Raw genomic sequence first — 16,465 nt, forward strand, 5'->3', positions numbered from 1 at the left:
CACCACTACCACTATACCTAGCCTGGGTGACAGAGTGAGACTGTCAAAAAAAAAAAAAAAAGCCAGGCACAGTGGCTCATGCCTGTAATTCCAGCACTTTGAGATGCCAAGGAGGGAAGATCATTTGAGGAGTTCAGTTCAAGACCAGCCTGGCCAACATGATGAAAACCCATCTCTACTAAAAATACAAAAATTACCTGGGCATGGTGGCATGCATCTGTAGTCCCAGCTACTCTGGAGGCTGTGGTAGGAGGATTGCTTGAGCCTAGTAAGCAGAAGCTGCAGTGAACCAAGGTCACACCACTGCACTCCAGCCTAATGGCAGAGCAAGACTTGGTCTCAAAAAAAAAAAAAAAAAAGTACAATGACATTTTTTTTTTACACCCAAGTCACCTATACCCTCCCTATTCATACAGAGGAACGTTCTATTCTTTTTCTAGTTATTTTCATGGGAATCATGATCTTTATGTAAATGACATTGCAGTATGTTTTCCTGTGAGGGGAATTTTAGGGTCAAAGAACATGAATGTTTTTAGGTGAGACTCGAACTTGAGGTCCGTGGGTTCTCCTGACCAATCACAGCTTAGCCGTGGGATTTTTCTGTGTCTCCTCTCGGGAAGGTTCAGAAGTTACTCAGCCCTGCAGATCCCTATTCCTGCCTTCCTGCTGCAGTTGTATGTCGCATTTCTCCTGGGCTTTCATTGTCTCTCATGGGGCCTACTGGCCACCCACTCAGTGGCTACAGTTCTTACCACCAGCCTTGGTCCCCTCATCCAAAGCATTCGCAGGCCAGCAAGAGCCAGCCAGAGCTTCCCTCAGAGTGGGTGGTGTAGTGATAAATGAAATGGCCCTGCCTTCCCTCATCTCACTGGGTCGATTAAATGAGGTGTGATGTACCTGAAAGCACTTCAGGAACTTGAGTCTCATGCTCTACCAACTGAGCTAGCCAGGTGCTCTTAAAGGCTATCCTAGACTTCATTGTTTGAAAAGAAAACAGTAGCTGGGTGCCATGGCTCACGCCTGTAATCCCAGCACTTTGGAAGGCCAAGGTGGGCAGATCACTTGAGCCCAGGAGTTCGAGACCAGCCTGGGCAACATGGTGAAAACCCAGATACAATTTGTAAAACCTAGATAAAAGTTGTATTTTATCTACAAAAAATAAAAAGTTAGTCGGGTGTGGTGGTCAGCTACTCTGAGATGGGAGAATCACCTGAGCCCAGGAAATTGAGGCTGCCATGAGCTATGATTGTGCCACTGCACTCTAGCCTGGTGACAGGGAGATCTTGTCTCAAAAAAAAAAAAAAAAAAAAAAAAGGTGTAAGTGGTGGTGTCTGTGGTGTCCACACTCTGTAACCACAGAGCCTCTAGAGCAGGGCTGTTGACCTGTAGTTGGCATTCTGGTCACAAGAGCTCTGTGTCAGAGGTGTGAGGGGCTTGGGTGGAGTCGTCAAGCCGGGGAGTATGGCTGTTAGTGTCAATTGCCCTCATGCTAAGCAGTGACAAGTGCCACGTCTGCTCCCCAGATACCTGTGTGTGTCATAGTCGGGAATCACTGAGACGAGGACCTATGGGAGGCTGGAGCCCGGGAGGGCAGAGCAGGAATGAGCCTTGGAGATGATCTAATTCTGACATTTTACTCAGCGAGGACACAGGTGGGGCAGCCAGAGAGGTACTCAGCTATGAGTCAGGGCCCCATCCCTCAACTCCTCAGCCTGGGTCTTCCCGGGAACAGAACAGGCAGCTGCTTCCCAGACTTTGCAGGGCTCTGGGAGGTGGCCTTCCCCTTGCGCTGACTCCCTTGCCAGGTTTGCTGTAACCCTTGCTCCTCCAAGCCTGGCTGAAATTGCCTCCAGTCTGCCCTTTACAGCAGCCTGAAAGATCTTTGTAAAAATGGAGCCCTGTTCCTTCCCATCCTCTTCATAACCCTCATAGGCTCTCTGTGGCCCCTAGAATAAACACCCACATCCTCAGCTTACAAAAGTTAGTCGGGCATTTGCATCCTCAAGACCCTGAGTGACCTCACGGCCCTTCTCTCTACCCACAGACAGCCTGGGTTCTCCTTCCTTGGGCCTCTTCATATCTCTGTTTCTATCACCCTGGAATCCCACTCAGCCCGCCTGGGTCAAAGGCTGTGTAAGGTCCTCAGGAAAGCTTCTCTTGACCACCGCAACAGACTCATGTGCTCTGAGTGCTGTGCCGTGCTTGGCATTTGTCCTTCAGAGCCCTGGTTACTGCTGGCTAATGTAGCCTGGCACATGGTGGTAGGTACTTGACAAATATTTGTTGAACGAGTGAATGAAAGCAGCTGGCAGGGACCAGAAGAAGGGCAAAGGGGCAGGGACAATGTCCAACCATAGCCCCTGTGGTCTTTGCTCAGAAGGGCTCTGGACCGGTCCCTGCCTGCCGGCAGAACCACCCTACCTCGGAAGCCCTGTCCAAGCAGCGTGGGGGGCCTCAGGACCATTAAAGCTTCAGGAGGAAGGAGCTAGGTCTCTTCTGGGACCTGGGCAGGCCTTTCCTTTACCTCCTTGTCATCTCTCAGCATTTCATTTGGTTTTTAAAATGTCTCCCCCTTCCCTCAACCTTATGAAAGTATCCCACACTACTGTGAAGAAACTGGATATGTAGGAAAATATAATTAAGAAAATAAAAATCATCTACAGCTTCACCCCTCAGAGAAGAGTGCTGTTAACATTTCTGGCCACGTCTTTTCAGTTTTGTTTCTATGCATGTGTATGTGCTTTGACATTGCTGAGCTGCTCTTGTTTGTGAAAACCACAGATTTTTAGCATTTTCACAGTCTTCAGTGGCTACAGTTGGAGGCAGTCAGCACATTAGTGTTCCCAGTGGAGAGGTGATGCAGGGATCTGGGTGCCTCTCTCTCCCTACTATGGTTGGGTGGGCGGCCACACCCAAGGCCTCCTTCTATGGCAGCTTTCCTATCCCTGGTGAAGAGTACCCTCTTGTCTCTGATCTCTTCTCCAGGACATTCTCCAGCCCTGGAGGCTGGGTTGTTCCTAGGGGCGGCATCTTGGGGCATTGGGAAGAATTATAGCATGTGTGGGTGGCCTTTTCTCTTGTTCTGGCACTCTCTGAACAAGACCAGCCCCAGGCCACTCCTGGGGTTTGGCCTCAGGTGACTCTCTAGGGTGACTCTGGCCAGCTAGAACACCACACGGCCTTCTCCTGTGTCCTTAAGAGGGTGGAGTGACCTGAATTGGCAAATAGTAAGCAGAGAACACAGCAGAGTTGCTGCCCTAGAAAACCAGGGCACTAGGTCAGCACTTGGATTAATGATTGATAGGAAAGGTTGGGAGATAATCAGCCAAACCCATTCTCCCATGGCGTCCCTCACTTCTGTTCCCAAAAGCACCTGCCACGGAGATGGAGCAACCTCTGTCCTGCATCCAGAGGCTGCCCTTTACTACCCTGCAGTGTGGGAGGAAGGAAAAGATAAAGCAACTGGGTCACCCGCATGTGGGGCAAGAGGTGGAGGAAGGTTTAGGCCCTTCTCCCTGAAAAAAGAAGCATGTGCTCAGAGTAGGGAGCTCCCTGCCAGTTCTCTCCCCACAGTTGATGGTGAGGCAGGGTCTAAGAAGTTCTGTCTGTGGAGGTCCCTTGGGGTTCAGCAGGCTAGCACATTTCTAGAGCTGGAATATCACCGTACAATCCCTTAACACAAGCCACAGATGATGATAATCGTAGCAGCCGCCGTGGTCCTTATTTGTAGGACCCTTACTGTGTACCTCGAACTGTTAAGCAGTTACTGCATTGTTACTTACTCCACACAGCAGCTTCTCAGGTTAGGTGGTAGTATCCTAGTTTTAGTATCTTCCCCAAGTCATAGAGTAGAAGGGATGGCCAGGGTTTGAACCCAGGCCTCACTGAAGCTGACAGAATTAAGTTCTTTGGAGTATTGCATCTCGATGGCAGTAATATATGAAAACTGATACCGTGGCAAGTGCTGCAACTCAAAATAGTGTGGCTAAGGCTCATGTTTTTAGTATGTTTATTTATTCAGCAAGTGTATGTTGAGCACCTGCTAAATGCCAGGCACCGTGCCAGGTGCTGGGACCTACCTCAGTAAGATACAGGGCATTCTCTGGGAAACTGATAACATGGTGAGGCCAGAGCCGTTAGCAGACATGGCAGTTTGGTGTAGTGATTGCAGATCTGGAGGGCCTGGGCCAGGGTTGTGGTGAGAAGGAACAGAATAGAGCTAATCCAGGAGGGGTTCCCGGAAGAAGTACTGGCAGGTCTTGAAGGAGAGAAGGTCTTAGCTAGTGGAGTGGGCAGCATTCCCGGTAGATGACAGTCCAAGCCTCTATGCTCAGGGAGTGATGCCGGATCATGGGGCAAGTAGAGGGCAGGGCAAGCAGATAGGGCTGGAGAGGGAGGCAAGGACCAGAGCCTGTGGCTGTCTTCAGCACACAGGGGTCATTTTCTGGCAGTAATGTCCAGAAGGGCTTTGACCAAAGTGTTCTTGACAGAAACAGCTGAGGACTGGCAGTCAGATAGGATTCAGAGGTGATAGCTCCAGATTGAGGCTGAGGGGCCCCAGCAGGAGGGGGCCTGGTCCAGTCTTAACCAGCACCATATATGAAGCACACAGTAGAGTGGCTAAGACTTGAGCCAACCTACCTCGACTCAAATCCTGTTTCTCTAAATACTGTGCGACCTTGAGCCAATTACTTTCCCTCTCTGTGCCATAATTTCCACATTAGTTAAATGGGGATAATAGTACCTGCCTCATAGGGTTGTTGTAAGGATTATATTTGTCAACATACACAGAGCATAGTTGTAGTAAGTCCTTGGAGAAGGGAAGCTGATACCATTGTGATGGAGATGGTGACTCATCTTAGGCTCTGGTACAGGAAGAAGGCCCATCAGGCTGTACCGTGTGGCAGGTAGAGCCCATGGAGGCTCCCGGCACACTGACCGTCACCACTCATCCTCTGGATAGGGCAGAAATGTTCCCACACCATGCAGCCTGCCAGTGGACATCAGGGAGACTCCTGAGTCACCACGAGGAGTACAAGGCACTTGGAGGTTGCCCAGCTGACCAGGAGCACAGAGGGCTGCCCTGAAAGCGAGCCCCTCCCTACTCCTAGCAGAGAGGGGGAAGGGAAACACCTGAACTTGGTGGGAAGGACTGGACCCCAGGTGGCTTAGTTGCTCTGGCCCTAGACCAGGTCTCTCTCGAGCTCTGGGTCATTTGGGTTAAGCTCCTAACTACCACTGCCCATGAAATTCACCTGCCAGCGGGCAATGAATAAAGTCGTGCCCCTCCCTGCACCTAAGCTCTCCACAGCGCTGAGTTTCTTCTTGGGGCCAGACAGAAATTCTTTTATTTTTATTTTTTGAGATGGAGTCTTGTTCTATTGCCTGGGCTGGAGTGCAGTGACACGACTGTGGCTCACTGCAACCTCCATCTCCCAGGTTCAAGTGATTCTCTTGCCTTAGCCTCTTGAGTAGCTGGGATTACAAGTGCATGCTACCACACCCAGCTAATTTTGGTTTTTTTTTTTTTTTTTTTTTTTTTGAGGCGGAGTTTCGCTCTTGTTACCCAGGCTGGAGTGCAATGGCGCGATCTCGGCTCACCGCAACCTCCGCCTCCTGGGTTCAGGCAATTCTCCTGCCTCAGCCTCCTGAGTAGCTGGGATTACAGGCACGTGCCACCATGCCCAGCTAATTTTTTGTATTTTTAGTAGAGACGGGGTTTCACCATGTTGACCAGGATGGTCTCGATCTCCCGACCTCGTGATCCACCCGCCTCGGCCTCCCAAAGTGCTAGGATTACAGGCTTGAGCCACCGCGCCCGGCTGGGTTTTTTTTTTTTAGTAGAGATGGGGTTTCGCCATGATGGCCAGGCTAGTCTTGAACGCCTGACCTCAGGTGATCTACCCGCCTCAGCCTCCCAAAATGCAGGCATTACAGGCGTGAGCCCCCCGCCCTTCCCCTGAGCCCGGCCACAAGAAATTCTTTTCCTAGAGACTACGTTTTGGTGAGGGGCTACGTTGCTGCATTCGTGCCCCCTCATTCTGGCTGCAGGGCCCTTGTCTTGTCTGAGGGTCTCAAGCTCCACCCTCGTAAGTGGGGCAAAGCTGTGATATGATCAGAGGGCTTCTGGCTCTGGCACAGTGCTGGGGGGTGGAGAGTGGGGATAGCCAACACTGGGACCCAGGCCAAAAAAAAGCCAGGGTTTTTTGCCGGCATACAAATTAAACAGTGCCGGGCTGTGTTGTGGTTGTCATTGTTGTTTTGAGACAGTCTCCTCTGTCACCCAGGCTGGAGTGCAGTGGCACAATCTCAGCTCACTGCAACCTCTGCTTCCTGAGTTCAAGCGATTCTCATGCCTCAGCCACCCAAGTAACTGGGATTACAGGGGTTTGCCACCACGCCCGGTTAATTTTTGTATTTTTAGTAGAGATGGGTTTCACCATGTTGGCCAGACTGGTCTTGAACACCTAACCTCAAGTGATCCACCCACCTCGGCCTCCCGAAGTGCTGGGATTACAGGCGTGAGCCACTGTGCACAGACTTTCTTTGTTTTTGAGACAGGATCTCAGTCTGTCCTCAGGCTGGAGTGCAGTGGTACGATCTTGGCTCACTGAAACCTCTACCTCCCAGGTTCAAGTGATTCTCGTGCCTCAGCCTCCCGAGTAGCTGGGATTACAGACATACACCACCACATCTAGCTGATTTTTGTATTTTTAGTAGAGAAGGGGTTTCACCATGTTGCTCCAGTTGGTCTCAAACTCCTAGCCTCATGTGATCTGCCCTCCTCAGCCTCCCAAAGTGCTGGGATTAAGGTGTGAGACACGGTGCCCAGCCCAGGCTGTGCTATCTTTAGTGTCAGTGATAAAAGGAAGAGGAGAATAGGGTTCATTGCAGGAATAGTGGTGGGTGGGGTAGCAGCTACCTGAGAAAATCCAGACAGTGGGCCTAGGTCCAGTGGGTCAGGGGAGAGAGTGTAGGGGTCAGGTTTGTCCCTGGCCGGGCAAGCTAACAGTGTGTAGGGAACAGCCTTGGCTTAGGGTAGATGGCAGACCTCAGCTGTAGATGGAGCAGTGAGGCCATGTGAAAATGGCAGGCTTCTGGCAAAATGCAGGGATAGGCTGCAGCACCGTGGTTCAGTCTAAATAGGAGCAGCCCAAGGGATGTGTGTAGGTTTTAGAACAGCCAGACTACAGCTCCCCTCCCTCTTTTGCTGGTGTCCTTGAGAGGTCACAACCAGAAGAGACAATTCCAGGCTAGGAAGAGATGTCAGCATGGGAACAAGAGACTCTGGTCCCAAATCCAAAATTCTAGCCATATTCTAGAACTGCATCTGAACCTAAGAGGCAGCCACTTGCACCTCCTGAAACTGAAAATAGTTTTCCTGGTTCTGGTGGAAAAACCCACTCACAGCTCACATGTGGGAGTGGGAGCTGAGGCTCAGCCAAGTAACAGCGTGGTACACACAGCTGTTAGGGCCTGGCCGGGCTTGAGTCCCTCTGTGTCCAAAACTCTGCCGTTTTCTGCTTTGTCCTCCAGCGTGTTTTCTGAAACACCTTGTTGGGATCCTCAGGCCTGTCACTGTTGTCATCTGTAAGGGGGGGGGGTGCCTATACGGCCTTATGGGGGCTGTTGAGGCTTGAGTGAGAACCTGAAGCATAGTGGGAGCTCAGTGAGCCTCCCTCCCCTCCCTCCAGGATTTGGACCTGACAAATCCTGGAGGGAGCTCCGTCAGGTCCTCCCCAGGGTCACCAGAGCCTCAGAGGCTGTGTTGTCAATTATATATAACAGGCAGTATTGTAGCTTTTCCTCCTCTGTTACTGCCTGCTAAGGGGGAACCGCACATCTTCATGTCCCCCTCTTCCTGGCTTTCATCACCACAGCCTGCCATGTGCACTGACACCCCGCCACATGGGTCCAGAAACGGAGTGTGTTCTCATTGCCTCATCCCACTCACCCTGGGCTCCACTGCCACTGTGCCGTGGTTCTCAGGAGTCCCGCCGTCTGACCCTTGTCACTAGCACTGCTCATTCTCTTGGGACTCACCCCTTCTGAAGCCTCTCGTGGCCCCTTCTCACCCTCCCCTGCCTCCTCCGTCTCCAGGCTTTCAATCTTGTGGAGCATGAAGAATCAGTTTTTGGTACTTATTATTTGGATAATGGATTTTTTTAAAAAAGTTGGCTAATGCCACTGCAGTCACAAACTGCTCTTGGTGATTGCCAAGTCCTTTTTCCAGTATTGTGGCCAACCTCCACCCCAGAATCTCTCTTCTCTTTTTTTTTTTTTTTTTTTTTTTGAGACGGGGTTTCGCTCTTGTTACCTAGGCTGGAGTGCAATGGCACGATCTCGGCTCACTGCAACCTCCGCCCCCTGGGTTCAAGCAATTCTCCTGCCTCAGCCTCCCTAGTAGCTGGGACTACAGGCGTGCGCCACCATGCCCAGCTAATTTTTGTATTTTTAGTAGAGACGAGGTTTCACCATGTTGACCAGGATGGTCTCGATCTCTTGACCTCGTGATCCACCCGCCTCGGCCTCCCAAAGTGCTGGGATTACAGGCTTGAGCCACCGCGCCCGGCCCTCTCTTCTCTTTAGCTAGTGTCTCTGTGTCTCCTATTTTCAATTAGGATTGTGTTCAGTTGCATGCAACAGAAATCCGGTAATCAGTGCCTGGTAAAATGAGTTTGATATTTTTTACCTAACAAGCAGTCTGGAGGTCGCCATTGCAGCGCGAGTCCAGCGCGTGTTCAGTGGCCGGATGCTTTTAGACTTTCCCCACCTCCTATCCTGTCTTCTGCTGTTCCAAAGGCAGCTGCTACACCTCTAGGCATAGTATTCCTGTTCCAGACAGGAAGATGGGAAGGGCAGAAGTTTGTTTCTATTAGGAAATAATAGCTTTTTCAGAAGCTCCTCCTGGTAGATTTCTGTTCACATATTGCTGGTCAAAATTATGCCAGTGAACACCGTAGCTGCACGAGAGCTTGGGAAATTGAGTGTTTAGGTAGGCACATCGCTGATCCAGAGAAGACTGAGACTCATAAGGAGAATGGAGCTGGGGAGAGGTGGGAGTGGCTGTCCCAGCTGCCACTTGGAGAAAGCCACGGGGCCAGCAGGACAGCACCTGTGAACATTTCCTGTGCTCTGGGTCTGGTGCTTCCCAAGTTTAACATCCAGGGGCGAGTGGTCAGGGACTGATCCTTGAGGAACTGACGTATATTAAACAAACTCTCAGGTCCCTACAATGCAGTGTAAATGAGTAGAGTCTGCAGGGGAGAAACTGCCACTAGTGGAGGCGAGACGAGTGGGCAACCATTGCTTAGCTCTGGGGGTGGGTGCCAGAGGCATGCAGGTGCCCAGTGGCCAGGTCTGCCCCATTTTCAAGAGAAGCCAGAAAACCAAATTTTTTAAAGTTTTTTTTATTCTAACTCTATTTTGAAAAAAGTTTTGTGTTGCAGAAAAGTTGCAGAGGTTGTACAGAGTCCCCACCTATCCTTTACCCAGCTAAGATTAAATCTTACATTAAGGAACACTGATATAATCTATTAACCAAACTCAGTGTGCTGTTCAGACCTTACCAGTTATTCTGCTGCTGTCCTCTTTCTGCTGCAGGATCTGGTCCAGGATCCTACGTTCATTTAGTTGTATCTCTGTGGTCTGCTCCTGTCTGAGAGGCTTTCTCAGTCACAAAGCTAGAGGTTGACACGACCCTTTCCAAGTTTTCCCACGCTACTGTAATAATTCGGAAATTCTCCATCAGCATCTTGAGACATCTTTTGAAAAATAAAGGGACTTGGGCTGATTGAATGTTGATCGCTCCCTCTCATCTTCCACATTATTGTTTTAAGTTTTGCCTTCTCATTTTATTATAATTAAAATTATTTTTAAGCCAGGCACAGTGGCTCATGCCTGTAATTCCAACACCTTGATAGGCCAAGGTGGGCAGATTGCTTGAGCCCAGGACTTCAAAACCAGCCTGGGCAACATGAGGAAACCCCATCTCTACAAAAAATACATGAATGAGCTGGGTTTGGTGGTGCACACCTGTGGTCCCAGCTACTCAGGTGGCTGAGGTGGGCGAATCGCTTGAGCATAGGCGATAAAGGCTGCAGTGAGCCATGATTGTGCCACTGCACTTCAGCCTAGGCAACACAGTGAGACGCTCTCAAACAACAACAAAAACACCGGAAACAGTGAGCGGGTCTTTCTGTTGTTTTATCTTAGGTTCAGGCTACACATGCAGATTTGTTATGTGGGTGAACTTGTGTCACAGGATTTGTTGTATAGATTATTTCATCACCCAGGTACTAAGCCTAGTACCCAATAGTTCTTTTTTCTGCTCCTGTCCTCCTCCCAGCCTCCACCCTCAAGTAGGCCCCAAGGTTATTGTTAAGTCCAAGCAGGGGAAGGCCGGAGGGAAATGATTGGGTACCGTTAAGATGTTTTGAGAGGGAATGATTCACTACCAGTTGGAATGCTTTGCTGTGAAGAAGTGAGTGGTTCTCAATCTTGGCTGCACATTACAATCACCAGGAGAATTAAAAAATAAGAACCCCAGTGTCCAAGCTTCTCCCCAAACCAATCAAAGGAGAATCTCTGGGGATGTTACCAGACATCTGTCTTTTTTTTTTTTTTTTTGAGACGGAGTTTCGCTCTTGTTACCCAGGCTGGAGTGCAATGGCGCGATCTCGGCTCACCGCAACCTCCGCCTCCTGGGTTCAGGCAATTCTCCTGCCTCAGCCTCCTGAGTAGCTGGGATTACAGGCACACGCCACCATGCCCAGCTAATTTTTTGTATTTTTAGTAGAGACGGGGTTTCACCATGTTGACCAGGATGGTCTCGATCTCTGGACCTCGTGATCCACCCTCCTCGGCCTCCCAAAGTGCTGGGATTACAATGTCTTTTTAAATATTCCCCAGTGATTCCAGTGTCCAGCCAAGTTGGCAGGCCTAGAGCAGGAAGAGAGGGCAGAAGGAGTCTCAGATCACTCCAGCTGCTGGCTCAGACGAGTGGGTAGACAGGCAGGTGGGTCACTAAAGTAAGGATTACTAGAGAGGATCAATGGGTTTGGGGGAAATGATGGGTTCTGTTTGGATAAGTTAAGTTTGAGCTGTCGGTAAGATAACCAAGAGGTGAGGTCCTGCAGTTGCTTAACATCTTCCTAAAGCAGATCTTCTGATCCTTCCACAAGGTCTGGTGCAGACATTTCCCTGCTGGGAGACTCTCCACAGTACCTCTCTTATCATCTTTGACTGTGGCATTTGTGGACAATGTTTTACTTGCTAAGGTTTGGAACTGTCTCCTCCTGGGTGATGTGGCCACGGCGTCACCACCCAGTAAAGCGTCACTTTGGAAAGACTCCAGGATGGAGCACATCTTCCTTTGTCTGATGTATCTGCTGTTTAGGGTCTAGTTGCAGATCCGCTGTCAACATGATCCGAGAACAATAATGCTTTATGTCTTTTTTCCACACTCAACTGTTGAAAAGATGGGGCTCACTCCTTCAGGAACAGTCGCTCAGGACAGCCGTGATTCTTGGGCCTGAGTGTGGGTGGGGACATGGTGGAGGCTGGGAGGCGTGATGCATATCTGGATCTCCAGGTGGGCTGGAGAGTTAGGAAAAGCCCCTCGAGTCATTCCAGTGTGCTTCCTGGAGATTCAGAACAGGAGGCAGGGAAGGGTGGCACAGTGGTATGTCACCTCTCTGATTTATGAGGCCTGCTCCAAACCCCACAAACCTACCACAAGAGCCAGGTGGGAAGGGTGGGAGGGCAAGTGACTTGTGATACAAGGAGCAGAGACCATGGGATAGCACTACATGGACTGGGGAAGGAGCAGGAGCAGAACAACCCCTGACATGACAGCAGCCCCCCAAGTGTGCCCCACGCCCACCACCCTTTCCCTTGTCACTGCCTCCCCTGACCTCTTCCTGTCTTCTCTGCCCAGGCTGATGGGAACCACCCTGTAGAGGTCCATCTGCGTTCAGACCCAGACGATGCCAGAGCTATGACCGGGCCTGCAGGCGTGGCGCCGAGGGGAGATCAGCCATGGAGCAGCCACAGGAGGAAGCCCCTGAGGTCCGGGAAGAGGAGGAGAAAGAGGAAGTGGCAGAGGCAGAAGGAGCCCCAGAGCTCAATGGGGGACCACAGCATCCACTTCCTTCCAGCAGCTACACAGGTGAGGAGAGGACTGGCAGGGGACACAGGGGAGAGGAGGCACAGCCCAGTGCGGTGGGGATCCCGGCCCTCTGCCAACGCCATCATGTGGGGTGCAGAGTAGCAGAGTGCTGAAGGACTGGAGCCAGAAGCCTGGGTTCACGCCCAGTGCTGTGGGGATCTGCTCTGCCACTCACCAGCAGTGGGGCCTGGAGCAAGCTGCACCACTTCCTTCTGTAAAACAGGCCAGGGGATGGTAGGTGATGTGGATATGGGCTCTTGTGAGAATTAAATGAGTGGGCATTTGTAGCACATGTCATCATCATCGTTAGTATTCCCACCACTGTTACCACAAGGCATCTGGGACCAATCTCCAGTAACAGCACACTAGAACAATCAGCTGTACCTGGGATTGTTATGATCAGTCAACACACAGTTCAATTGGTCTGGCACTGATTACACACATCATCATTGAGCTGTGTCATAATTACATAACAACGCTAAGCAGTTAATATGAATAGCTCAATTAATACTACTTTTATGCAGCCAAACAGTTGTAGCTTCTCCTGTCTCATTTTATTTATTTATCTATTGGTTCCCCTTTACTTATCAGCAGTGTAGACAGTTTTCTCTGGTACCCTGTACTGTTCTGTTCTCTTCATCATCATCTTGTTATATTCACCTTCAAAAGCACCCAGAATTCATGCAGCCCCTGGCTTTCCCTGCTGCTGTTCCCCCTGCCTTTTATTTATTTATTTATTTTTATTTTTTTTAAGAGACTGGGTTTCACCATGTTGGTCAAGCTGGTCTCAAACTCCTAGCCTCAAGTGATCCACCCATCTCGGCCTCCCAAAGTGCTAGGATTACAGGCATGAGCCACCGCACCTGGCCCCCGCTGCTTTTTAGTTTTAGTTGTTTGGGTTTTTTTTTTTTTTGTTTTTTTTTTGAGACAAAGTCTCCTGTTGCCCAGACTAGAGTGCAGTGGTGCAATCTCAGCTCACTGCAACCTCTGCCGCCTGGGTTCAAGCAATTCTCCTGCCTCAGCCTCCTGAGTAGCTGGGACTATAGGCACATGCCCCCATAACCAGCTAATTTTTGTATTTTTTAGTAGAGATGGTGTTTCTCCATGTTGGCCAGGTTGTTCTCGAACCCCTGGGTTCAAATGATCTACCGGCTTCAGCCTCCCAAAGTGCTGAGATTACAGGCGTGAGCCACCGCACGTGGCGTGATCCCCCTGCTTCTTGCCTTCTCTCTTCACTTCTCTCCTTACCTGAGTGCTACAGGCTTGCACATCCAGCTCATCCTCGTACCTTCCCTCAGAGGGAACTCAGCGTCATAAGGATGTAGTGCCGGGAGTAGACACCCTGCACTTGCTGCTGCTTTCAGCTGCAGGAGATCCTAGCAGGTGGTGACTCAGGCAGAGGAGCAAGCCAACCCCACAGGGATGGGCTGTGGACCCTCCTTCGGCTTGCAGCAGTTGGTGTTCAAGCTAAGGCAGGGTGGAGGCTGTGGAGTTAGTGCAGGCTCTTGTTTGGATTTGCAGATAAGATGGGTCCGAATCCTTGAGCCACACCTCCTTGAACCTGCAAAACAAATCTCAGAATTTTGCAGGAGTTCTTCCTCTTCAGTGTAATAAGGTTGGGTGGAGGGAGTGTAGAGCCATCATTCAGTCCTTCTTATCCCACGCAGCATCACCTGGGAGTGACCAGAGTAGGCTTAATGGGATTCTAGGGCCAAAGTGAAGGTGTCCCCCCTTCCTCAGGTGGCCAACTTCCTGTCTATTGGCTGGTAACTGGGATGGCTTTGGAGACACAGCCGGTCTCAGAAGAGGGGAATGGCTAACCAGGAGTGATAATTCACTCAGTGCTAGTAGCACATACTGTTCTAAATCTGAGGAAGGTGGAGAGGGTTAGAAAGCAAAGAGAAGACAGTGGGGACTAAGAATGAGTGTGGGGTGTCGTGAGGATGCGAGGGATAACTGGAAGAGAAGAGGCAGCCCAGGGTTTGTGGCTACACTGCCCGCCATGGCCCACATCCCCACATCTGAGCCTAGGCAGATGGAAGTTCCCTGCGGAGCAGTGTTCTGTCCTGGAGTTTCCTACATCTCCTTTGTTGGGACCAGGGCTGTTTCCCAAATAGCATCACCGTTCCCATGCAGGCCAGGTGAGGTGCCTGGGAGCAGCGGCAGGATGAGAAAGGCAGGGCAGTGACCTCTCAGGCAGCTTTGTTGTGGGATTTAGGGCACAGTGGGGAAATGTCCAGAGCAATTTGCCTCAGCAGTCACACGGTACTATGTATGAGGTGGTGTTCAGTAGATTCTGTTTATCAATAAGTGGATGAAGTGGAGGTAGAAAAACTTCCTTGTTCAGTCATGGAAACAGAAGAGAGGGCTACTTAATATAATCACCATGTATTAAAGCTGTAGGGTATGAAAAGTTCCCAGACTTCTACAAGACATTTGGGCGTACCCAAGTTTGAAAAAAAAAATTCTACAAGACAAGCAAGCTAGGAGGAAAATCAAAACAGGTAACAATAGGACAAATACAAATGGCCTGAAAAGCCAACAGGTTTTTCAGTCTAACCAACTCAAAGAAAGCACCTTAAGTTGTGATGCTGTTTCACTTGTCAGATGGGTAGGGAGGACTTGGCTCTCCCACTGCCAGGGATGAAAGGGTAGTGTGTGCGCCAGCACTTTACTTAGTGTGCGTTTTTCTTTTCTTTTTTTTTTTTTTTTCAAGACAGAGTCTGGCTCTGTCACCCAGACTGGAGTGCAGTGGCACAATCTCAGCTCACCGCAACCTCTGCCTCCTGGGTTCAAGCAATTCTGTGGATTCAGCCTCCCAAGTAGCTGGGATTACTGGCGTGCACCGCCGTGCCCGGCTACTTTTTGTACCTTCAGTAGAGACGGGGTTTCACTGTGTTGGCCAGGCTAGTCACGAACTCCTGACCTCAGGTGATCCGCCCGCGCCAGCCTCCCAAAGTGTTGGGATTACAGGCATGAGCCACCGTGCCCGGCCAAGTGTGTGCTGCTTTTACCCTGCATTCTCACTTCTAGGAACGTGTCCTGTGTAAGTACTTGCTCAGCATGCACAGAGATTTCCACACCAGCTTATTTACTGTAGCACTGCTCATAAGAGCAAAAATAGGAACGTGCCCATCTGTGGGGAATCGGTTATGTAAACTGTGGCAGAGCCATATGCTGGAATACTCTGGTGTCATTGAAAAGGATAAGGCTGGTTTGTATATATTAATTAAGTTCCTGACAAGTTGGAGATCCCATTGTTTAAATCCTTATGTTTTATGGAAGGCACCAGAAGAGTCTATATCGAAGGACTCGGGGGCTAACCCTGAGGAGGATCATGGTTAAGGAGACTCTGTCATAAGATGCTGCACATCCTTCTCTATTTTTCTCAGCAAGCCTGCACTACTTTCATAATTTAAAAGGCAGCTGTACTTTTTTTAAGGTTAAAATTAACTGTTTAAAAGGAGGGTGATGATCTGGCAGGTGAGAGGCCCTGGAGACAGAGCCTCATCGTCTGTTGGGGGCAGAAGGGCTTTGAGATCACAGAGACCAGAGCAGGAATCCCGGGTCTGTCATTACGGGCTATAGGCCTCACGAGTGCCATCACTTCTCCAAGTCGCATTCTCTTCGCCTTTACAGGCTGTGTCCTACCCACCCTGAGGGCCGGCCAGGTGAGAGTCAGTGGGGGTATCTGACACATCGCAGGTCTCAGCACCTGCTGGTTCTCTGCCCCACCTCTATGAGTTATTACTTTGGTTTCAGGAGCCCCCTGAGGAACCCATAAGGACAGGGCATAGCTTTGAGCCCTGAAACAGCAGGAAGGCTCCACAGTCACCCCTGACCTCCTCAGCAGTTCAGCACTGACTGTGCAGATACTGAGCTCAGCACCTGCCAGGTACCTCCTCCTCACCCTTCCCCCAGCCAGACAAGACAGGCCTCCCCATCAACAAGGAAACTGAGGTAGCCAGAAACCCACTTGCCAGGGTCCCCTGGGTATGTATGTAGGAGTATGGACAGCTAGAGCCAGGGCTCACATCCCGTTCCCATTCTTATCACTCCTAATTCAGTGATATCCATCCCAATCACACTTGAGAAAGAAAGAGGAAGATAGAGTGTCCTTCCTCCTGGCCTCAGCACCTCCTCACTTGGCAAGCACTTGGTGGGCGTCAGGCTGGGCCAAGCACTGTGCCCAGGGATGGCCATACAGTGGTGGACAAGGCTGAGTGCCTATCCCAAGAAACCCACAGTTTAGGCAAACAGGTCAACGGAAGTAAAGAGGCTGCTCAGTAATCCAGC

At 50.4% G+C, this 16,465-nt stretch overlaps 1 protein-coding gene across 6 annotated transcripts in view; it reads left to right on the plus strand.

Annotated features, from left to right (window-relative positions):
• The window catches only part of PPARD (peroxisome proliferator activated receptor delta), an 85,240-nt gene that overhangs the window by 57,285 nt on the left and 11,490 nt on the right, over positions 1-16,465 (plus strand). For 5 of the 6 annotated variants that reach the window (XM_074397952.1, XM_074397951.1, XM_039467410.2 and 2 more), the window contains one exon: positions 11,939-12,169. In XM_074397952.1, the coding sequence (XP_074254053.1) occupies positions 12,040-12,169 (130 nt within the window). In that variant the 5' untranslated portion in view covers positions 11,939-12,039. Of the gene's footprint in view, positions 1-1,523; positions 1,653-11,938; positions 12,170-16,465 lie in introns of all 6 variants that reach the window. The other variant, XM_074397953.1, reaches the window with a different exon arrangement.

This window comes from Saimiri boliviensis, chromosome 4 (genome assembly GCF_048565385.1).
Source record: "Saimiri boliviensis isolate mSaiBol1 chromosome 4, mSaiBol1.pri, whole genome shotgun sequence".
Lineage (NCBI taxonomy): Eukaryota > Metazoa > Chordata > Mammalia > Primates > Cebidae > Saimiri > Saimiri boliviensis.